The 24,486-nt window shown below is 43.2% G+C and overlaps 1 protein-coding gene across 6 annotated transcripts in view; it reads right to left on the reverse strand.

Annotated features, from left to right (window-relative positions):
• Snx19 (sorting nexin 19) overlaps positions 1 to 21,410 on the reverse strand; it is a 41,121-nt gene extending 19,711 nt beyond the window's left edge. For 3 of the 6 annotated variants that reach the window (XM_017802968.2, XM_017802969.2, XM_017802967.2), the window contains exons 1-9: positions 19,275 to 21,410; positions 16,660 to 16,798; positions 15,620 to 15,720; positions 15,383 to 15,502; positions 12,458 to 12,588; positions 10,827 to 10,923; positions 10,188 to 10,353; positions 5,726 to 5,855; positions 2 to 92 (exon numbers count right to left, since the gene is read on the reverse strand). In XM_017802968.2, the coding sequence (XP_017658457.1) occupies positions 11 to 92; positions 5,726 to 5,855; positions 10,188 to 10,353; positions 10,827 to 10,923; positions 12,458 to 12,588; positions 15,383 to 15,502; positions 15,620 to 15,720; positions 16,660 to 16,798; positions 19,275 to 20,963 (2,655 nt within the window). In that variant the 5' untranslated portion in view covers positions 20,964 to 21,410 and the 3' untranslated portion in view covers positions 2 to 10. The remainder of the gene's footprint in view (position 1; positions 93 to 5,725; positions 5,856 to 10,187; positions 10,354 to 10,826; positions 10,924 to 12,457; positions 12,589 to 15,382; positions 15,503 to 15,619; positions 15,721 to 16,659; positions 16,799 to 19,274) is intronic. The other 3 variants (XM_008852289.3, XM_008852288.3, XM_008852287.3) reach the window with 3 other exon arrangements.
• Positions 21,411 to 24,486: the final 3,076 nt, after the last annotated feature.

Raw genomic sequence — 24,486 nt, forward strand, 5'->3', positions numbered from 1 at the left:
CCTTGTACAGTTAGATGTAAAAAATGCCAGCTCCTTTCCTGTTTAATTGCTTCTGTCCATTTGGTGGCAGGCCTCCAGTCAGGCCTCGTTTCCTTTAAGAAATATCTAATGTCACAAAGGCCCCTTAAGCTGCTGCTTACACCGCCCCACTAAGAAAGAAACCTTGAGTGGGGTTCTACCCAGAGAACACCTATGACGCTGGAGTGGCTCAAGAGAACAGTGGAAGGAAAAGAGTTCATGGTCTGCCACTGTCAGTCAACCTTAGAGGAGATGGGCGTCCCACCAGGTAGCCCAGCACTTTTTAATGGTCTCACACTCTGCCAACACCTTCTGACATTTCCTGGGAGATGGTTTGTTAAGAGGTATCTTTTCTAAGAAAAGGACTTTGTGGCTAAGCATAAGTTCTAGAATTTTCCATTCTATTTCCTCCTTGGTCTACTGCTTGTTGGAGTTCTAAAACCTGCATACTGTTTTCTTCTTGTTCTCTGTATACTTTCTGACTTTTTTTTTTTGCTCCCCTCTACTCCCAGGCCACAAAATCCTTTTTCCCCTATCTGTCAAGTGATTCCATTCCCATGTGCCCCTAATACATAAAACGTACTCACTCACTCTCTTTCACTTACTCTTTAAGAAATCTTGACAAAGATGCCAGGAATGTGTCTGCTGCCCTTTTGACATAGGGTCTGATGCCATCTTCAGGGTCATGGGGAGGGCAGAGCCACGGACATGGCATTCACGTACTCTGGTGCTGGCCTATCTCCTATTTTTATCGTGGCACAGCTCTGGGCATCCAGGCAAGGAGCTGGTCCAGCTTCTTCTCATTCCTTTACTCTACATCAGGACTCAAAAATAATTTCACCCCTTACCTTGGCTGGGTCTTCCTGCCCCAAGCCTTCTACCATCAATGGGGCACAGTACATCTCTCCTCCTTCCCTCTAACCCAGACTATAGCTCTGAGTACTTTTCTAGTTCCCTAAATCTAGTTCTGATGCATGCAGAGACATTACTTTCTTCTGTTTTCAGACACAAGGAGTTTGCACAAGTTGGATTCGTTCCTTGACTTAGACTGCTATCCTAACTCCCCTTCCCCTCCCAAATAAGGAGTTCTCCTTCTTACATAATTGGATGTTCCCAGCACAGAATCTGACATATGAGGTAAGCCACGCATGCGTGCAAGACTTCTCTTTGACTTAGCCATACCTTTTTTGGTCATCTAACTTCTCTTGAGCTTCCCTCCCCTCCTCCCCCTCCACACCATCAACAATCAAGGGAGATTTACAAGGCTGGCACAGATCAGAACTCCAACATTGGCTTAGAAGGAGGGGTCATGAGGTTGAATTTACTCTGTCTCACCGCCCCCTCCCCCTGCTTTGCAGGCTAGAGAGTATGCTTACAATTTGGCAGGAGTCCCTGGAGTCTAAGGCAGTTCTGTATATAGGTCTTTTAAGGGAGCAGGGAGAGTAGAGGAAGTTGGAAGTGGCAGACATAAACTTGTCTGCTTGGGGATGGTAATGCTGGAGGGGCAAAAGTGAGGGCATTTTAAGGAGGCAATGCACCTGCATCTTGGTGGCTGGCACCATCCTTGATGCTCAAACTGCAGAGTGTTCAAGATAAGTACAGCAGCAAGAGCCACCATTATGGCACCAGTGACAACCACCTTGCTCCCCAAAGCCCAAAACATAAAGGACAAGAGCCCAAGTGTCACAAAAGGATATGCCTCAGCTGTCTGTGGTTTCAGACAGAAACTTGGACAACAGTCATGGGGACACTGGGACCTCACACCACACCCCTTGTGGTAGGGTCAGGGTGGGTATACTGGGGAGGGTACTGCAGCTTCAGATGAGATCAAATTCCTAACTTCTTTGCTTACCAAAGAAATAGAGTCAAAGAGCATGGCACTATGCAAACTACTTCTTAAAAATAGAAACTACAGCCTGCTCAGGGGACAGCAGCATCGGCTGACATTAGGAGTTGGCAGTGCTCTTTTTGCTACATGTAAGTGTAGATATGGAAACATGATTTGGATTCTATAGAGTACCTGATAATCTCCTCTTAGGGAATGTTTCCTGCTCTGAGTCAAAGACTTTTGGGTTGGTTCCCTTGAAAGTACAGGAAAAAGGTCTGATTCTGAAAGTTAAAAGAATCACTACAACTGAAAGTAGAAAAACCGGATTTTAAATTCAGTGTGTAATAATATATGAGAGTTATGATTTTAATAACCCGATTCTTTGTAAGCCATTGGTGCCTCATACACAGCGCTTCTTAAGATGACATTGTAAATATGCTCAAAGTCTTACATACTGATGTCTGCATGGAGTAGTGCCTCAGCAGACATCAGCTGGCTAGCAAATACCCTGAAGCTGATAAGAGTAACAATATACAGACTCTGGACCATCTTTTCCATGTCTACCACGCATGTAGGGACTTGCTAATGAAAGACTATCGGCCCCAGGAGTCAGACCCTTGAAGTCTTTACATGGAGGAGACCTGGTTCGTTTTTCAAAGACCATGGCTTTTCCTCCTCCTCCTCCTCTGGAACATTGCAAAGCTAGCAAAAGATTCTGAGAATGGGATCAAAAATCCCACAAAAAGATGGGAACAATGATTTGTAGGGAAAGATAAAAGTATTTACTATAAACAGGAAAGGTAAGATGTTTCCCTTTAATTTTGGTCTATGGAAGGTTATGGTGAGGAGATGCTGACCAACTATAGTTCTTAACAGTGTGGCTAATGGAAACAAAATGGCCAAGGATGAAGTCTGATTAGACGTAAAAACTTTTTGGCAGGAAAGAATATGAAATAACTGAAGACTAAAAATATCACCCAGAAATATCTATGATGAACAAGTATTACCGAGCATAATTATAGATTCTCTGAAGTAGCCACAAAACTCTATTCATGTATAATAGTCATCAAACACATCCAGAATGTTCCCTGCTTTTCCAAACAGTGTTTCTACTACATAAAACAAAAACAAGCAAACAGTAAAACCCAAAGAATGAAAAGTGAGAAGCAAGGAAATCAGAGGGAACTCAGACGTGCTCCCCACTCCCACTCCACGTATGGCTGGAGCTACAGATGGGTTTTCTACTTTTCATTCACCAGACACCTGTCTATCTGGCTAACTGGATCTAAAAGACGTATCCAGGAATGAGGGTAGAAAGGGGAGGAACTTAGCTTTACTCCACAACTCTTCTCACCAGGAATAGATTCCAGAAGCCCTCCCCACCCATGTCTACAGGAACACCCGCAAATTTGGAGAACATACTGAGTACTTGCTGGCCTGTCCTGGACAGGGGCCCATGTACTCTGCTTCCTGATGTGAGTCTGGGGATGTTCTGGGTTGTTGTTTTAACAAAAGAACCCACTGGCACAAAATTCCCTTGAAAGACCCCCCCAAGCCTTCACTGTTCGGAAAGTCAAATCTGTGTGGCTCGAAGTCAGGCACAAAGAGGATGGTGGCAGCTGGCAACAAGAGACTGGCACGGTAGAGATCCCGAAGACAGAAAAAGCAGGGCTAATGTGGAGCCACTAGCTGGAGGTATTAGAAATATAAAATATTTTTTAAGTTTTCCATTTCTGAAGAATACCTAAGGCCTAACATTTATTGGACACTGTGTAATGCATATTTAAAAAGCTACACTATTACTCCCATTTTCCAGATGAGAAAGCAGAGCTCAAACGGTACAGAATAGTAGCTTGTGGTAGCAGAGAAGAAACTGGGCTCTGGAACCTTGGAATGAATGCTGGCTCTACCACTCACTGCCTTTTAACAGAGGGCAAGGCCCTGGGTTTCAGTGTTCACTCCCATTAAATTTTAAAATACAAAAAGCAGGGACTGTGTCTGTTTTCTCTACTACTGAATAGCCTTTAGTAATACTGAAGATAGAAGACAGAAATAAATCCCTGGCTGGACAGTAAGTCAAGTATTGTAGTAAGTATTGCTGTAAGTCAAAATTTCCACCATTGAGGCAAGACTTAGCTCAGTCTTGCACAACCATTGCTTTTTTCTATCCCATTCATTCCCAACCGCTGGCACCTGGCTTAAATCTTGAAAGGAGCCTGGTCTTTTCTGTTTATTTGGTCCCTGGGGGCTTGCTTCCTTTGCATCTAACTTCCCTGGGTTTGCTTCCTATAACTCTCAGGATAAAGTTCTGTTTTTCATCTGGACTGGCCCCCTTTAATATTCTGTTATTCACATTTCAGGTTAACTTCTTCAAATTTCTGAAATATGGATTTCAGTCTTTTGTCGATCTCTCCTGTTGATTCGCTACATTTTTGCTCTTATTGAATAACATCTTGTGTTCTTAAACCAATTCCCTATGTAAATGGCTTCAGGGGAGGGGGTTATCAATTATCATATGATACCTAGTTGGGGATCTTTTAATTTTTTTTGTTTTTGTTGTTTGTTTTTTTGACTGGGTCTCCCTAGCCCTGGCCTGCCTGAAGTCATGATGTGGACCAGGGTGGTCTTGATTTCACAGAGATCCAACTGCCTCTGCACCTCTCAAAGGCTGGGATTAAAGGCTTACAGTGCTATGCCCAGTGTTCTTTTAACTTTTTTAAGCACTTAGAAGATCAGTAAAGGGGAGATCAAAATACAGGGCAAAGAGAAATGAAGGCCTAATTTGCAATTACTCATAGGTGACTGGATAAAACACAAGAAGCCTATACCTTCTATTGTAAAATTATCAGGAAGAAAAATGTTTATTCTTTGATCAAATATTTAAAAAGTCTCTCTACTAGGTCCGGCACCTGGGAAAGTCCTTGTGGCCCTTGAATGAACAGTGAAGGAGCAGTTTCTCAATCTTAGCACTAGAGGCATTTTGGGAAGAATATGGCATCAATGTATGTGTGGGGGAGGGCAGATGTGGGGACATGGAGGACAGGGTAGGGTATGGAGAATGGAGCTCCTATTCTAGACAGCATAGGATAGCAAGCAGCATTCCTGACCTCTACCCACTGGATGCCTGTCATGGGGCGTCCCAACCCTTCTTCCCCACTGTAACAACCAAAAACTTTTCCAATATTGCAAAATGTCTCCTGGGGACAAAAGTACCTCTAATTGAGAACCATTAGTTTGAGAAAGAGGCATAGTTTATATAATATACTGTCAAATGAGGGTAGAAGGTGCCTTAATCCTAGGCGAAAGAGAGGCAGTATGCCACAGAAAGCGTCACAGAACAAATGACATCTAGTACTCAATATCTGAAAAATGCTTATTACCAGGTCAAGTATACAGGAACAAGGCAGGTCAGAACCATGGACAAGAAATCAGCTGCTAAAACTGCCAATCTTTCAAGACATCAAGTTATATGGGGCTACAAAGCCTAGATTAAGTAAAGTAGCAAGTCCAAGTTTCCTTCTACGCTTTATGATCCTGTAAGCACTACGTACTGTTAAGAGAAGTGTCCACTGTGACAAGGTAGAGGACCCAGGGCTTGGGGTTGTAACAATGGATCTCAGTGTGGGCAGAGTTGAGTTAAATCATTCCAAGGTACAGGCAATGTCTGTAATTTAGTGTGCTATGTTAGAAGTCTTACACAACTAGATACAGACAAGGTGGTTTCTGACAGGCTTTTCCTCCCTGCACCTCTATAATAAAGATCTACCTTCTGCTAGGGCCAGTAGTTCCTTAGGCTCCTGTCCAGTACAGAAGTGAGCATCACGTTCAGTTTCTTGGCAATCTGGCAATCTAACGTGAAGACGAGCTCAGCAATCTTACCTCTGAACTAGAGTCCCCAAAACAAGGCGAAGAAATTTTTGCATGTTTTCAGTACAGAGCCATTTCCACTGTTCCATTAACAGCAAGAGGACTAGATCCAAGGCTGTGTCGGCTAACTCTGTCTCTGTTCCTGGGGGACAAAAAAGCACTGAAAGTAACTGAGAAAGAGAGCTCTCCTTGGGGAACATCTTTCCCAAGATGCTCTGGGGGAATCTCCTCTAGCTTCTAGCATTATCTTATACCCTTGTGATTCCTCTGCACTGAAATCAAGGGATGTCGACATCTAGTGATAGACTCTGCTTGTCTTGACAATTCTTTTGTGGTCCTGATGTTCTGTCACCATGGGTTTTTATCTTTTTACAGATTTTGCACACAATTACTTTACCTATCTTGCTTCTGTTTCTCCTTTATTTCTTAAGGACACTGAATTTATTTGACTCCAAATAAGGGCTCACAACTAATGACTAACTGAACTGGAAAGACCTTGTCCCTTCCACTCGCCCCCACAGTGCATGATGGAAATGTGGGCAGATAAGAGGAAATCTGGGCTCCATTCTCCTGCATAATCACCTCCATAACAGAGAACAGTGGGGTTGGGATTCAGGAGGCTTCAGTCTGATTGTGAGATAACATGTGGAGGGTACCACACCTCTGGTAAAATGCCATGACATTTGCTGATTACTTTCCTTTTTGGAAAACTGGAGGGGCCACAAATGAGTTCATATTTACACTTGGCTGAAGTTTCTGTACACACACACACACACAAATACAATTAAGCAGGAAATAAATCTTAAAATACGTGTGTGTGTGTGTGTGTGTGTGTGTGTGTGTGTGTGTAGTGCAAGTGCCCGAGGATGCCAGAAGGTGGCTGGTGCTCTTGGAGCTGGAGTTACAGGCAGTTGTAAGCTGCCCAAAGTGGGTACTGGGAACCAAACTCGGGTCTTCCATAAGAGCAGCAAGTGTTCTTTATCACTGAGCCATCTCTCTAGCCCAAGAACACATATATTTTATGAACAGAAACATTTATTTCAATCTGTGGAGGGAGTGCCATTTCAGCTCTGATTGCTTCCAGAAAAGTATCCCAGAAGTATGTTGCTGTTTCACAATGATTTGCCATATCTAGTTTTTCTACTGTGATTAATGTAACTAGTCATTAACAACACTTATATTCTAGGATCAATGGGGATTCTCTGGCCCAGCTGACCTCTTCCAAGAGTGTTTTAGAACACAAATCACTTGGACTTAGGCAGATCTGTTAGAAATGAATCTCACTTCACTTTAAACTCTGTCTAGAAAATATTTTCTTTTTCTGTGCTGTATTTCAAAGTCTGGGGGTGGCAATGATGAGTTGCTTTCTACTCTGCTCAAAGGTAGGCTATTCCTTCCCTAAGGAAACTGCCTCCTACTAAATGCTATCACTTTCCCAGGTTTACGGTTTGCCTGCAGCTGCCACCCTGTGGTAACATGCAGTCATAGCAGTAAAAAATAAGACAGCAAACAAGGTGCCACAAAAGTTGGGTTGAAGAAAATGATTAATGTTCTAACAAATGAACAGTTTGAGAAAAAGGAAGAATTCTGGCATAAACTATTGTCTTTGGGAAATGATATTCGGAATTTACAGGCTTGATTTTGGCTAGAATGCTGTTTTGCTGTCTTATCTATTGCTTCTTTTCTTAAAAATTTTTAGTGAATTTGTGTATTTCATACAAAACATGTTAATCAACTTTATACCCCCTTCAAGTTAGTGTCCCATATGTCCCCAGTGCAAGTTAATTCACTGAGGTCTAATCAGCCTATCTAGAGTCCCTCCCTTTAAGAAGATCAGATCTTCCTCACCCAGAGGTAATCAGCTGCCAATAATTCCTAAGATTGGGGCCTGTTGTCCATTTCCAAAGTTCTGTGTTGGGTTTTTGTCTGCTTGAGTTTGCATGGGACTCACACATGCTGACACCATTGCTGTAGGTTCATATGAGAAGGGTCCCAGGTACCTGTAGGACTATTTCTATATGGTCATGTACCTCCTCCTTGATTCTTACAGTCTTTCCACCCCCTCTTGTAAAATGATCCCTGGGCTCTGGGTGGGTGGATTTTTAAAATAGGAGTCCTGTCCAAAGAGTCATATTCTGTAGACACTTATTCTCTATGTTTTGGCCATTTGTGACCTTTTATGTTCCTGGCCCTCTGTTGCATAAGGGAGCTTCATTGATGAGAGTTGAAAAGATGCAGTAATGTTATCTTTATCCTTTGTTTTATGTTCTGTGAGCCTTAGGTTGCATTGTAGATCTGCCACTTAGGCTTGGGTAATTCACAATCCTGTGTATGACCAGTTGTGGAACTCTGTAATAATCTCTGTCTGTTGAAAAGGAAGCTTCTTTGATTGGTAGTGACTGGGATACTTGCCTGCAAATTGCAGGATCCATATTTTGCACATAGTAAGAAATTACATTTGTCTAGGGATATGACAGCCTTGGGGTTTTCTCTAAGATCTATGACCTCTCCAGCTATAAGTATTGGGCTAGGTTTACAGTACCACATGAGTTTCTTCCCACTGAGTGGGCTTTTAGTCCAATTAGGTAGCTGTTGATTACCCCCAAGATAAAAATGCCACTACTGCAGGAGTGTCGTTTGCTGTGCCTGTCATTGATGTGGTTATTAGGCCCTGAAGCTGGGGTTGGACCACTGATTGATGTTCTCCCTTAGCAGTTTGTGTAGTGCTCTCCAAAATTACAAGAGCTAGCTTTCAGGGGAGGTGACTTCCAGGTCAGTTCCAGCTCCACTGCTCCAAAACCTGTGTCCGAAGTATGTCCTGTCTTCAGCAATAGGGTCTTACATCCATTGCTTCTTATTTATAATTTCTTAGCATTCTCTGATACTTCTTTGCTGTCTTGTCACTTCACTCACTGAACCAGTGAGATATGTATATAGTTATAGGGAGATGCCTAGTTTGATTTCTATTGTTGTGATAAAACACTAAGACCAAAAGTAACTCAGTCAAGGAATGGGTTTACTTCTGCTTGCAGGTTATAGTCTAAAATTGAGTAAAGTCAGGTCAGAAACTTAATCAGGAACGTGAAGCACAAGCAATGGAGGAAAGATGATTGCTGGCTTGCTTCATAGGTTCATGCTTACTAGCTTTTGTATACAGTTCAGGACCACCTGCCAACGGATGGTGCCCCACCGTGGACTAGGCCCTCCTACATCAACTAGCAAACAAGACAAAGTCCCACAGACATTTCCACAGGTCAATCTGATTCAGGCAAGTTCTAAATCTAGGCTTTCCTCTCAGATGACTCTAGGCTGTGTCAAGTTGACAAATAAAACTAACTAAGGCAGGTGGTAAGTCCCATTTTGTTACATACTTAAACTGAGGTCCATAGGGCAGAAGTCAGGTGATTTGTTCTTGAGCACCTGAGAGAAAAGAGTGGAACTGTTTTTTTTTTTTTTTTTTTGAGATAAGGTCTCACTGTATAGCTCTGGCTGGCCTAGAACTTGCTCTGTAGACCACACTGGCCTTGACCTCACAGAGATTCACCTGCCTCTGTCTCCCACATGCTGGGATTAAAAGGCGTGTACCACCATGCCTGGCAGAAACTGGCTTTGTAAATTTTCCTTTAGATCTTAGGATTTTGTGATTGTCTTTCTTAGCAGAGGTTTTTGCTATACTAAATTGACAAAACTTTCCTCTTTTAATTTCTATTTCACAAACATAATACAAACTAGGCTCTGAATTCACCTCTATAGGAAACATATGACCTTCTCCTGGGAAGCAACTCTGCCCTAGCTCAAACATTTGTAAGTGGACAGTAGAGTTTCCACCTTTTCTTCTTTGTCCCTGCTTTGCCCTGGGGAAGAAGGTAGTACCATCTCCCACAGCAGTGAAAAAAAGCAAAAGGACCAGGTCTGGAAGAAGGTGAATTCTATTCTGACCATGTTGTATTTCAGTTACTCTATGATCGATTCATGTGGAAATGTATGATATTCCATATTTATGCATCACTGGTACAAATGCAAAGGCAGCCACTGACAGTCAGAATGGGATTACCCAGGTAGAGTGCAGACTAAGAGAAGAATGCAAACTAAAGTTCCCCAAAATGATGATAAGAAAACCAAAACAGCAACCAAAAAGGGACCAAAGGGTATAGAGAGAAAACCAGGAATGTGGTACCACAGACACTTGGGGAAAGAAGCATCTAGAAAGACAGTAGCCCTGATGCCAAAAATAACATGTTGATATTACACATACAGGTCTTTTCCTGCTGTTGGACTAGCTCTGAGAATCACTTCCTTCCTACTCACCTCTGGGCCCCAGCATATTCAACTCTTCAGCAGTATAACACATGGTTCTCTCAACTGAATACAAGAGAAATCAGAACTACAAAGTCCACCTACCCCCCACCCCCACCCCATCCCAATGGGCTTCACCCTGGCTCTTCTCTGTGGAAGCCAAGATTTTGCCACCCACCTGGGTCTTGGACTACCACAGATGTATCTGACAAGCAACCGTCCACATGGTCCTTGGGGATTTGGACAGGATCTTTTGCTGGGGCTTCTGCTGGCTGCATTTCCAGTAACTTCGTCTGTTTTTCAATAAATGATTCCATCCCAGACATGGATAGGATCGCCGATTCCTGAGAAACGGCCAGTGGAACAGGTCACCATGAATGCAGAAGGTAGAAAATGTAGCCCTCTAGATTTCTCCACCTGTCCTCTGCAAAAGTACCATGGACAGAGTCCACTAACCCCCATGGCTGCTTCAGGAAAACTTCCACTCTTTACCCAAGTTGAAGTAAAACTAGCCTGCTCTGAGATCATCAGTCACTTTCATATATACTCTTGGGTCATTTGTTCTTCTAGAAACTGGTTTTGCTTCTCATCCTGTCATTATTACCCCAAACCAGTTACCTTAAGAACAACTTGCCAACTGGGAACTGGCAGAATTATATAGCACTCAGAGGAAACACTTTATCATAAAATTTTAAGACCCAGATGTTAGTTAATGGGACACCTATATCTTTTTGACTTTACATATACTCTAAACATAGTATAATTGCAGATCAAGACCACAGACTGTGACTGAAGTTCTCTGGGCTTTGGTTCTTACCGCACTGCCTTCCTGGAGACAGTAGAGGATCCTGTCTTGTGTCTCAGGCACATTCAACGCAGGAGCAATTTTACTAGATGAAAACCTCAGTCTGGACCTGATACAGAAATAAAGTGTAGAATGTAATGCAATTCATGGTCTTGAGCCCCACAAAGAGGCTGGAAAGCCATGACAACACACTAAAAACAGAAACAGCCATGCTTATTCTAGGGGGCTTACTATGCTCAGAGTTGCCTGGAAGTGGCCCTGAAATCCTCCAAACTATGTATATTGTGCCAAGTCTTCATAAATAGTGCCATTTTTATAGTGTGTCTGTAGGATGTTTATGAAAGGGCTTTTGTCAAGTAAAATAGTGCCCAGTCTGTCATGGTTATACTCCCAGAGGCTAGATGACAGGCCAGTACATACTATGTGCTCAGTGAAATGTTTTGAAGATTAAATAGATAAATAACATAGACTAAGGGTTTCGTTAGTGTTGTTGGTATATTTTTTGGACAATCATTTGTCCCCCTTGTATTCCAAATAAAATCAGAAAAGCAACTGCAAGTGATAACCTCAGAAATAGATCCCCGCCCCCCTCTCCTCTTTTTTCCTGAGACAGGGTCTCACTTTGGAGCACTAGCTTGGAACTCAGTATGTAGACCAGGGTGGCCTTCAACTCACAGAGATCCACTTGCCTCTGCCTCCCGAGTGCTGGCATTAAAGGTGTGCGCCACCACCCCTGGCCTAAATAGAGGACTCTTAAACACAGGCATCATGGTTATTGTTTAACATACGGGTACAGTTAAAAGGCTAAGTAAATACTAGGACTGAAGAGACGGATCAGCAGTTGAGAGCATTTGCTGCTCTTTCAGAAAACCAGAGTTTGGTTCCTGGCACCCATGTCAAGCTGCTCACAATTGTCAGTAACTCCAGCTCTAGGGAATCCAATGCCTTCTTCTGAACTCTGCAGACACTAACATACATGCATACACACATGCACATAGACATACACATAAAAATAAATCTTGAAAAAAAGGGCCAAGTACTGTGAAGATAGAATTGCTACCTCCTCTTTACATGACCACTGAGAGAACCAGTCAGGTGAATATTCATTTAAATGCTCAGTCTCTGTCTCTCTATCTCTCTGTCTCTGTCTCTCTCTTTCCACATGTTGGTATGGAGTGCTGCCAGGGACCAGATGGGACTCTAGTATTAGAGAACAGCAGCATCAGTCAACCAGCTAATAAAATACACCCTACAGTTTTCCATTCTAGCCCTTTCCTGTTTATTGCTAGTATATGTACTTTCTGAGCCAAGATTTCCAGAAATAATGGCAAACAGAGATCAATTTTGAGCATTAATTTTAGTAGGAAAGAAAGATCTCAATTCCTACAAAAAGGAGACAATCCATTCTCTAGAATTTTCCTTCTAGTCAAAAATTTCCAGTCAGCTGGGCCCAGGGTTCCAAAGACAGGATCAAACTCTCAGACTCCTCTGGTGGAGCATCAGAGAACCCAGCATTTGCCTTTGCTGTGAAGCTGGTGTGCACCACCCACCTCTTCTCTTCTAGGAGAATGGAAGAGGACTTTGGCTGAGGACTGGGGATCAACCTGAGGAATGGGTCCCTGGGCCACTGAAGGGCTTCTCACTTGCTAGCCTTCTTGCCTTCTGTCTGGGGCTTGCTTTCATTCTCGGCTTCACTCAGCTCCTCTGTGGGGCTCTGGGGTTCAGAACGAGGAAATGCTGTCTTCAAGGTATCCACGATAGCACTCACCACCATCTGCAGGGGTTGAAGGCACACGGTCATAAGGCTACTCATATCCCTGATGGGAAGTGACAGAGAACAGTCATCTTCTTGAGCTTTATGCCACATGATGACAGAGTAAGACAAGCAATGCCATTGGACAGGAAGCCAGAGCAAACACAGGGATCGACGGAAAAACCTGGGAGAGTTCTTCAGGCTACTGAGGACTTTTTTTTTCTCCCCGCTTTTTTGCATACAAGGTGATTCCTGGTATCCAAACTAATGATACCTTCACCAAAGTATGAATTAATGGAAGTAACATAAGGAGGAACATAGTGAAAAAGAGCGAGGATAAAAACATTTAAAAATTCAGTTTAGAAGCATAAATATAAACATGCTTAATGTAGTTAACAAAGAGCAAAAAAGTTGGATTTTGCAATCAAGTCAAACAATTCTCCTCTTTAGGAAAGGAGCAAATAAAAAATCACTCAGACCCAAATTAAGCTAGCTGGAATCTTTGTAAATTTCTCTGCCCATAAACACAAAACCACAGTGCTGAGTAAGAATGATGTTTATTTTTCAGAATGGGAAAATGACATACATATATTTGCTATAAAAGGAAATGTACAAAGTCAAAAATTCTCAAGGAAATGAAAGAAAATATTCTTTTTAAATCACAGAAATCCGCCTACCTCTGCCTCCCAAGTGCTAGGACTACAGGCGTGCACCACCAAGTCCAGCTTGTTGCAATTTTTTTAACCTCATATATTAAAATATTTTTTAATTTATTTTTATTTTATGTGTATGAGTGTATTGCCTGCATGTATCTAAGTGTACTTCTGTCATGCAATGCCCAAGGAGGTCAGAAGAGGGAGTCGGATCTTCTGGAACTGGAGTTATGGATGGCTGTTAGCCACATGTGGGTGCTGGGAATCGAAACCGGGTCCTCTGCAAGAGCAGCCAGCGCTCTCAACTGCTGAGCCATCTCTCCAGCCCAACTTCTTTAAAAAAAATTTTTTTTAAGTAAATATTTCTTAATGTATAATAAAAAAATTTTAAAGTAATATTTCTTAATGCTCTACTGGTTCAGAGCAACACCAGGCTTCTCAAAGTCATGCCTGTGGTCAGCCTTTACCAGGACACAGCTAGTACAGCCAGGCACAGCTGAATAATCAACATGGCCACAGCAGACACTTGGAAGTACAAACCGGGAAAGGAACACAGGGAACAGCATGAGCATAAATAATGCAGCTTAGCAAGTTGAATAACTTCCTGGCTGGGGACATGGTATAATGGTAAAGATCCTGCTACACAAGCATGAGGCCCCAAGTTCGGATCTCCAGCACCTATGTAAAAGCTGGGTGCAGTGGTACACACCTGTAACCCCAGTGCTGGTGGGCTGGGAGCAGATCCTTGGGGCTTGTTGGCCAGTTAGTCTAGCCAAAACCAGCAAGCCCCAGGTACAGTATGAGACCTCATCTCAAAAAATAAGAGGAACGCAGGGAGATACTCCAAGTGGCCCTCTGGCCTCCACATGCACCCACATGGGTGAGGGCATCTGTGTGCATGTGCACACATATTCAAGAATTGTAAGTGATGGGAAGGTGCTCTTCTGTGCCCTCCACTTTGTCTCACTAGAAATTAGTACATAGAGTACCTTGCTCAAAATCATCACCCTTGCTACAATGTGATGATATCGGCCTGGAATCCCAGCATTTGAGAGGCAGGGGGTGATGATTAGCTTGAGAGTAGTTGGACTATATAGGTAGTTCCAGGCCAGCCCAAGTTACATAGTAAAACCATGTCTCAAAAAGCCCAAAGCAAATAAACAAACATGTACCCGATAAGGCAGATGTTGAAAGAATCAATGAAGACATCTGCACAGAATTCTGGAGGCTTTACTTTACCTAGCTGATCTCTTTCTAGTTTGTTCTTTTTCCCTCATAACAACAGATGTTTCCAAAATATCTATCACATGAAATTCCATTTTATTTTGTTCCCCCAAACCTAGATGAGAAGAAGATCCATCTCCTAACAAGTCAGTGTTTCCCAACCTTATAAAATTGCTGATGGTATCAGCTGAGGTTCAATGTATTCCACAAACACCTTTTTCCCACCATCTCTCCAAGTGGAGAAGCATTCTCCTAAAGAAATTACAATTCTGTATACTCTGTTCTCTAGCACAGAAGGACTGCACCAATCTACATCCAGGTTAGCATCCCATCTTAGGGCTGTTTCCTGAGTACCCAATAATGAAAATGACTTATCCCTCCAGAAGAGGGCCCTCAGCCATCTATGAAGTTCAAATCTATCCTTACATGCCTCCACTAAAATAATATCATAGTAATTCCTGGAAGTGTGTGTATACTTATACAAACAGGGCTACTGTCTTCTAATAACTGCTCCCTGTGATTCAACAAGTTGATGACCCTGCCAATACTTAGCAACAGGTCTAGAAAATTTTAGCCTATGTTCTATTGACCCATCTATGCTTCCTCTACCTAGGCCCTTCTTATTGCCAAGTACTGCCTCCTTTTAAAAAATTTTTTAGATTTTATGTGTATGAGTGCATTGCCTACATGTATGTAAGTGTACCCGTGTTGTGTGATGCTCGTGGTGGTCAGAAGAGGGCATCAGATCCCTGGAACTGGAGCTACAGACAGTTGTTACTGTCGTGTGGGTGTTGGGAATTGAACCCGGGTCCTCTGCAAGAGCAGCCAGTGCTCTTAACTGCTGAGCTGTCTCTCCAGCCCTGCACTGCCTCCATTCTAATGAACATCTCAAATTTAGAGACAGCAACAGATGCTGAGCGTAGTGGCACTGCTGTTACCTTGTCTATTCTGGAGACCATGAAGGGCTTCTTGACAAAGGCAATGCGAGCATCTGTGTTCAGAGCAAGGAATTCCTGTACCTCCTCACTGTTAGCGATCTCAGGAATGGCGCAGAGTTGCTGCAAAAGTGAAACACAGATTTTTAAAAGAAATCCTAGTTCCCAGTTCTTTCTACTTTGGGTTGGATGGATGTGTGGGATCAGAATGAGAGCAAAGCCAGAACAGAAGATGCTGACCTTTAGGAAGGACTCCAGGAGGCTTTTACGAGCTTCTACTTTGTCGCTGTCCATATTTCCAAACGGAAGGTCTGGGAAGAGCTTTTTAGGACCCTTCACATCTTCAAAACAAGACAAAACAAATTCATTCATTTAGTACTCAACACACAGGTATTCTCCAAAACATAAGAAAACAGATTGTTGAATATATTTCACTAGGATTTTTTTCTTTTTTAATCTTAGGAGTTCCAAGTGTGCCCTCCAGGGCTATGATGCAATAAATCTATTCTCATTATTACTCTGAAGAAATCATATAATGCAGTGGCTGTGCGGGCTCTGAAGACCAATGACCAGAGTTTGTTTTGGCTCCAATCCTTAATAATGTCCTTAAGCAAGTTGCACAGTATTTCTGTGACTTTGCTGCTTGTCTGTAAAAAGGGATAACAAAGTATCTATCTCATTGACTGTCAGGAGGATTGAAGGAACAGCACATGTACTTAGCAGGGAATCAGGCACTTTAAAGACTTCCAGTATTTATGTTACTAAGAAAGAAAATGCATAATTTATGCTCAAACATCATTTATTTAGGTGACTCTAAATAAAAGCTAAGTAACCATTTCCTACCTAATTTGCAGTTAAATTTCATTACATTTTTCTTATCTTACTTCTGCCTTGGAAGTGTCAAGAGCACATAAAAGGCTTGGTTTTTAAAGAAAAGAAGGTGGCAAGGATTTCTGGATTTTTAAAACTGATCACTCACAGATCTGGAAACACTAACTTAACTCCTCACACAATCTTCGAGGCATAGGTAGGAATGAATGCTTTCCTAAGTTTAAACTATACAAGACACTAGAGAAAAGCATGTAGTAGCCAAAGATAACCACTGAAAGGATGTGATTAGAGCTGTCCAGCTCTAAACCTCACAGCTTCTCAAACAAACTTGGGGAAGAGAGATCCTCAGGGCTATCTTCTCCCCATAAACCCACAGGCCACCAAACATTCAGATCAGAGTGGCTAGATGTGAAAAGCAAGCTGGCATTTGGGGTGGGGGAACTTCTGACTTTTGATGAATTTTCGTAGATCTGGTTTCTCCTCCAGACGGGTCTGCAGATTCAAGAACTCCCGGTAGCGGCGGTTCACGGTGTGGTAGGCCAGCTGCTGCAGGCCGCTGTTGTTTTCACCATTAAGGGCTGTCTCATACTGTTGAAGGAACAGTTATTGATGGAATCAGTAAGGTATAAGGAATGTACTCTGGCTTTAAGGACTACTTGTTCAGGGGCCACAAGAAGAATATGGCTAAAGGGAGGGAGCTGCTCATTTATGTTGCAGAACCTACTGCGTCAGATTGTTGTTGCCCTTGGTTGTCATGAACAACTCAAACTCCAAGGTGGCCAAATGAGATGTATTTCTTGATATCCCTGGCTCAGAAAGTCAGAAGTAAATTTCACTGTTCCTCCCTATTACTTCTATCCAAATCTCCCTGCCCCAGATGTTTATTTTATAAAAGTAGCTATATAACTTTCGCAAATCCTAAAAACGTAAAACAGAGGGGTGAATGGTAAGTGATCACTGCTGAATTATAAATGAGAATTTCAAAGAAAATCCAATACGCTCAACCATTAATGATCTATACTAGTTTGGGGAAGAGCAAATAACCATAAATAATGTCTTCGCTTGAAATGGTATTAAAAGGACATAGATTTTCTCTTTCTTTTTTTATGCCTTTTCTGTTTGCTTGGGCAAATTAATCTTTCTAAGAATTATTCTTAAAATTGAACTGAAATTCTTTGTCCTAAATATACATCAGCTGTATCATTAGAAGTCACATCATGATTGGAAATGTTGACTGGGGTCAATCTGCTGCCTTCTGTGCTCAAAGGGCCAGTGTGGGGGAAGATGACTCACACTGCACACTGCTGGAAGAGTAAGTGCCCTGAACAGCGTGGAAGCCGTGACCGCACAGGGAAGACACTGGCAAGGCCGCTAAGATGCAGTGAAATGCTGCTGCAGAACTCTGTATGTGCTTGCACCTATCGGAAGTAGGCTATTATTTGGTTGAAATATTATAGTGAGCTAACTGATTAAAAAAAAAACCTGTCTTTTTGCTGGAAAAACTTGAAGCTGGTGTTTGAGACTCTTACAGAGCTAGAGAGAGCAAGAGGGAGAGCGAGAGCGAGTGAGTGAGAAATATTCACTATGAGCTGCAGTGAGCAAAGTCCCTCTGACTAGTACTGAGAAGGAGAGAGACTGGAGGAGTTCAGGGCAGGACTTTCAAGTCTAGGGCACCTGTGAGTTAGGATGCTGTCTGTGGAATATTCTGCTCCTTGAGAGGCAGGCTTAATACTGATGTCTTCACTCCCACTAAACCATTTTACTCTCAGAAAGTGTAATAATAGATCCTTTAGAGTCATTGTTATAATAGGGCCACATGAACTTTAAACCTAATCTCAAACCACACACAGTTGGCTATATTTTGTTGCTCATTTTTCACTTTACTCTTTCCTAAAGACTACTTGAATTAGGTAGTAGCTGTTACCAAAATTTAAAGAATAAATACTGTGAGAAAGATTATGGTCTTAAAAATTCTTTCTATCAACTTAATTTTTCTGGTAATAAGGAAAAATTGTTGTTTAATATCAATTCTAGTATATGTCATAAATAGAAGATGAAGTAACCAGAATCTAAGTTATATATGAGAACAGGGCATGTCAGAGGGACACAGATTAGCAGAACAAAAAGGCAAGCAAAATGATCAAGCTGTGCTCCTCTTTTGAAGGTTGCCCAAGTTATTCATGATCAGACATATGCATTTCTAATATGTGCCTATTTTATACTGACTGCATAAATAAGTGCGCTTTTAATTACTCCCGCTGTCTTAATTTGAAAATGCGGTGTTACTTTTACAATGCTAGTTCACCCTGCAGCTACACTGGACAGGCTCCTTCCCTCTTTGTAGGATGGGGATTTCACTGGGAGGAGTCGAGTGTCTGGGCTTGTACTGGGGCAGTGCTGGGACTCAGAATTGGAGAAATTCAAGAAGGCAAGTTAAGTTTGATAGGGAACTGCCAAGTAATGTCCTTTCTAATCTTCCCTCTTAATTTCTTTCATTTTTTCCTAACTACTATATTTTGGCTTGGGAAGGTAGAATATTTGTATTTACATCAGAAGGTTGCATGCCTCCTTATTCCTGGAGGTATTTAAGCACAGACTTGGGAACCACTATGAAGAAATGATATGAAGAGATTTGGTTAGAGTAGCAGATTCCCCAAAATGGCCCTAGGCCATGCTGACTCCTTGTTAATGTGAAAGTTCCATTTAAAAAACAAATGTGGAAATCTAGGGACTCATTCCTAGAAATTCTCATTCAGAATCTGTGAGGGTCTAACAGAATCATATTTAAAAAGCAATTCAAGTGATTCTGAGGTGCAACCAGATTTGAGAACCAATGAAAAACTTGATCCCCAGTATTCTAATGACCCTGAGCCTCTAGGATGGCTTGCATGGTTATAGGATAAGAACCTATTCTGCCTTACAAATCAGCTGCACGCCATTCACATACAGCTGCTTGTTGAGTTAAACACAACAAATCGTTCTCTCCCTCTGCAACATCACCTTCACTGACTCTTTCCAAACCCATTCCCAGCTGAGTGTGACCACAGCTATGTAATCCTGTTACCTTCACGGTGTACAGTGTGTATGGGTGGAATCCAGTGCCACTGTGCTCTCGGGCCGTAATGGTGCCAGTGATACGAAGGTTCTGGATGACAACTGGGCCATCTGGACTGCTCAGGGGCTCGAAGCTGAAGGTGGCTGAGCTGAGAGGGCCAGGCGGAGAGGAGGAAAGTGGAACTGGTGGCAGAGCAGGATCGAGGGAACTCACACCACTGGTGACATCCTTCTCTAAGCATGAAGGTCGTGGAGGACAGGGCTTTTCTGGTTCCTCCAATAAAGCTGTAAGAGAGGTGACATCTTGTTCTGCCTCTTTGTCTGCTGTGTCAATCTGGATCTCTGGGCAGGAGTTCAGCATGGAGACCAGCAGGCCTGACTCTGTTTCTGTCCCTGGTCCCTCCTCAGCTTCTGCTCCTTCAGTGCCTTCAGATCCCTCACCATCTTTAGGCTCCAGAGCCTGGGAATCCTCAAGGGCACACAGGGCATCCTGGATCCTGTCAGACAGGAAGTTGCCTGGGGTCATAAGCATGATGGTTTCTTTGCCGAGTTCAGACAGTGGAGACTCCAGCTCCGAGTCTTCACATAAGAACAGGGGGCCTCGAATATCCCGCTGTAGAAAATGAGATGAATTATTTCCAACTTTTCTTTCTTCAAGCACCCCAGCCAAATCTCCCTCTAAGGCTTCGTGGCCTTCTTCAACCTCTGGGGAGAAGGCTGGCTCACTGCAGGTTAGGAGCACTGTGGCTGCTGCTGGAGAAGATGCTTTTCCTAATGGCTGACTCTCTACTTCAGCAGTCAGTGGCAGAGATGTGGGCACCGAGGGCTGCTCCACAACACTGGCAGAGCAGAGTGGTTTAGTCCCTTGTGCTGCATCATTTCTGGTCTTGGAAAAGATACTCACAAGTACAAGGTGGATCCAGTCAGGATCAGACAGCTTGTTAATTAGTGGTAAGATTACATTGCAAGTAATGAGTTCAACTACTACATGGCGGCCAGTCCTAGTCTCTAAGTGGGGCTTGGGTACTAGCTCTTGAAGTAACAAATTCACAACACCACGTGTATAGGTGACCTCAGCACTTGGGCTGTGCACTGCAGGATGGGGAGTAGTAGTCTTACAGTAAGCATCCCATAGCTGGGAGGGCTGAACTGGACAGCTCTGTTTCCCTGCAGTGGCCTCCTTTGCCTGAATGTAGCTCTGCAGGTGACAACCACAGAGAGTCAGAACCTTCTGGGCAAGAGCATGTCTGTCCACTATGCTCAGCCTCCTCTGAAGCTCCTGAACCAACCCTTTCATGGCTGCCTCCATCTCTTCCTGGAAGGCTGGCTCCTGGCTCACTGAACGATACCAGGATAACACAAAATCTCGAATAATCATCTGGATGGTACGGTTGATCTCCTGTTCCAGCTGTCTTTCTGCATCGGGACACGGAGGACAGGTGGCGACTGTGATGAAGCGTTCCAGATGCAACTGACCTGAAGTCCCTACAATGGCACTGGAGCCCAGCCATGCTCCCAGCACCACCAACAGTGCAGACAGAAAGCACAGAAGCCATACGTTGACCAGGAGGTGGATGACCAGGAGCCAGCCAAGCAAGACCCCCAGAACCATCAGCTTCCGGCTACTCCACAGATGACTGAAGATACAGCTGGACACAGGGGTATTTTCCTGGGTAGGGGTCACTGATTCTGCCTTCATGACTGAAAGAACGGGTGGCTTCCTCTACAGATAACAGCCCTTTCTTTCACTTTGGTGTCAGGAGAGAGGGCATGAACTGTCCCAGTTAAGAAACAAGAACTCTGAGCCCTACAGGCACTGCAAGGTGATAGCGACAGCTCGGCTTCGCCCGCTCGCTACAGTCAACAGAGCCCTCCAACTCGCTGCTTCCAGCGGAGATGAGACCTGGACCGCCTTCATCGTGGCCAGGTGGAGCGGCTCTGAGCAGCCCCGCGGACACTTACGAACGCCGAAGCAGAGCCGGCAGATGAGGATCACACGTCGCCGGGGTCCGCGTGCCCCGACTGTGCCCCAGTCCGGAGCCGACTCATAGGGGTTCCTTCCGATCGCTTCGGCTTGTTGCCACAGCGGGCGCAGGCAGCCGTACCGACTGCGCTCCGCAACTCCAACGCTGTCAGAGCTGCCGCCCGGCAGCCCACAAGCGACAGCTTCCGGGTCGCGGCCAGCGCAAGCGAGGCATGCTGGGAGAGCGGCCGCAGGCTGGAAGGGTCGGGCCGACTGGCGCCCCCTGGTGGTGAGGAGCCGTATCGACAGCAGGAACGCACAACCCTGCCAGCCAAGAAGCCCTGAGTTTGAGCTCCAGAAACTTGCTCCAAGCGTGACAGACTTTCTATTCCACCATCTTCAAAACGCGTCCAGATCCTATGAAGTGTTGTGTGTAAACACCCCTCTCTGCTTAGGCAATTATCAGTAATCCCGTTTGTTTTAATCATGTGGGGGGCGTGCTTTCAGTGGCATGATGGATTTTTTTGAAGTTAATAATATTATGTTTAATTAATATATAAAACCTAGAAATTTCATTTGATATTAACAAATATATAATGAACATACTTATATAGTTATATATTTACTTTATAAATTAAAAGTAACACATACTTCTTTGAGATACATATAAGCATTCAAAATTTCATTGTATATATCTCATTTGCTGGAAATCCAAATACTGGAGTTTTATTTTCCTCTGTTTCCAACTCAGTTAAACATTGGGCAGGTCACCAAATCCCTCTGGAGCTCTGTACTTTCATCTGTGAAGCAACTTTCTCTCTTCATAGTTGATGGTCCATTTCATCTGTAACATTTTATGAGTCCTATGAGGCCACCTAGTCCATTTTTCTCATTTAAAAAGTGAAAAAAACTAAAATACAGAGTTCAAGTGATTTGCTTGTTGTGTAAGAAAAGCCAGAGAGCAAGCCAGTAAGCAGCTTTCCTTCATGATTCCTGCTTGACTTCCTGTCATGACTTCCCTCAATGATGGATTGTGGCCTGCAAGCCAAACAAATCCTTCCCTCCCCAAGTTGCTTTTGGTCATAGTGTTTTATCACAGCAACAGAAAAGCAAATTAGAACAGTGGCTGTGCTTTCTACTTTGGCACAGGATGAATATCATTTGTATAGAACTGCCCAGTAGTTGCCCATCTTCAGCATCTGTACTCTGTTGACAGCCTTTTGTCATCACAGCATTTACTCTAAGGATGCTTGAAGGAAGCATTGGGCAAATTCTAACAAAAACTGTATCACCAAGGATATCACAGCCTTGTTTCTCATCTCCATCTCTACTATTGGTGCAAAAATTTCTTTTTAATGCAAAAGAAACCATCACTTACATGTGGTGTGTGGTTAATCACTAATCACTTCTAAAGCAAACAGCATAATTTAGGATCAAAGTGTCATCTAGGTACGTCTCTGAAACCCAAGAATGCTAGTCCATGTTTCCATGATAAACTCCGCTTCACAGTCACCCTCCTTCCCGTGGAAAAAGAAGTGAATGCTGCCGCTTTTGCCCTAGCAACCATTCTGTTCCTCTCAGGAACAGTTAGGAGCCAATGAGACTCTGATGCTCTGCTGCCTAGTTGAGAACTAAAGCAGAAAAGTGAATGGTGGCAGAACTAATGATGTTGCTTAAGGAGTTGCCTGGCAGATCAGAGAGAAGTTACTCTGCAGCATAAAGTACAATGTAGGGCAGTAAGGAACTGACCTTGTAAGTGGGCACTATGCCACATGACCAGATGGTCTGGAGCACTGAGGTAGCCAAGAGTGTCTTCCTGATTCTGAAGCAGATTTGATGGACATGCCAATGCACTTGTCATTTAGACAGGTATGAGCTTCTGCCCGGGGGTTTGGGATAGGTCTTGTCTCCAAGCAGATTAATCACTGGGAGGAGGGGAGAGTCATGACTGATATATAGTAGTGTGTGCATGTGGTAGGGGAAGCTGGCTGGTCAGCAGCACCACTAACCTCTTCAGAGGCTCTTCCTTCTTTTCTACTTAGCATTTCTCAAAACATTAAAGGCATAGAGTGTTAGAGATAAGAAGACAAACGAAATGTTAACTCACCTCAAGGGATTTTCAGTTTAGTTAAAGGCAAGACATACAAAAAGTGAAATGGAATTAAAGATGACCTCATGTTTAATGTGATGTGGTAGGATAGTTGCAACAGAAGTATGCACACACAAAGGACTGGTAGTCAACTGGGGAATAGGGTGACTCATAGAAATTTACTCTTAAGTTTGGAAACAGAAAAGAAGTGAGTGTATTTGGGGAAATAGAAAGCAGAGAACAGAGGCGTAGTGAAGGAACATCTTTTAGGTAGCAGCATGTGCATGAGACTGCACAGGGATTATGAGTGCAAAGGACACTGTGACAAGAAGCAAGGCTGGACAGTCCATACCATCCCTTAAATTTCTCTTAAAAATAGAAGCCAAACCAAGCTTGGTGTTAAAGGCCTGCAATCCCCACTACTTGGGAGCCTGAGGCAGGAGGATTAAAAGATCTGCTTGGGCCGAAGGGTGAGTTCAAGACCAGCCTGAACAACTTAGAGACACCCTGCTCAAAATTTAAAAAATATAAAAGTCTAGGACTGTAGTCAGTGGTGGAGTGCTTGCTGAGCTTATTCAAGGTCTTGGGTTTAATCCCCGGTACTGCAAACAAAAATAAAACCAGAAGACAAGGTAACTTACTTAAGAGAAATTCAATGATGCTCCAGGTGAGAGGTGGTGGGTAGAATTACTGGCATGAGAAATCAGAGGCAATGGAGGTCACACAAAAGAAATAGAGGGGCAGAGGAGCTAGTTGAGATCACTAGGCACAAATCTGTCATCACATCAATATATATTGCAGAGTTATTTTCTCTTGCAATGGTTAATATCCTCAATGTAGGAGAGAAACAAATTTGTTGCTATATTGAAATTTTTAGAGTAGATAAAGAGAAATAATAAGTGGTTAGGACCCTGACATCTTGAGAAGTAAGGTGTTAAAAAAATCATACTGTCTGGGTACCTGGAAAATGAAATGAAGGCAGGAGAGAGACAATCAGTTGCGAGAACAGGATTGGGTGTAGTGGGAAAACAGTATATGTGAACCAGAAAAAGGCTTATGGATAGCAATTGGTCTATTCCTATTGCTGATCTGTCAAGTTGCCACTAACCTAATGGCTCGCAGCAGCACAAGTTCATTCTCTTACAGTTTTGGAAGTTAGCAGTCTCAAGT

Source organism: Nannospalax galili, unplaced genomic scaffold, assembly GCF_000622305.1.
Source record: "Nannospalax galili isolate Female #2095 unplaced genomic scaffold, S.galili_v1.0 scaffold2406, whole genome shotgun sequence".
In the NCBI taxonomy this organism is placed as follows: Eukaryota; Metazoa; Chordata; class Mammalia; order Rodentia; family Spalacidae; genus Nannospalax; species Nannospalax galili.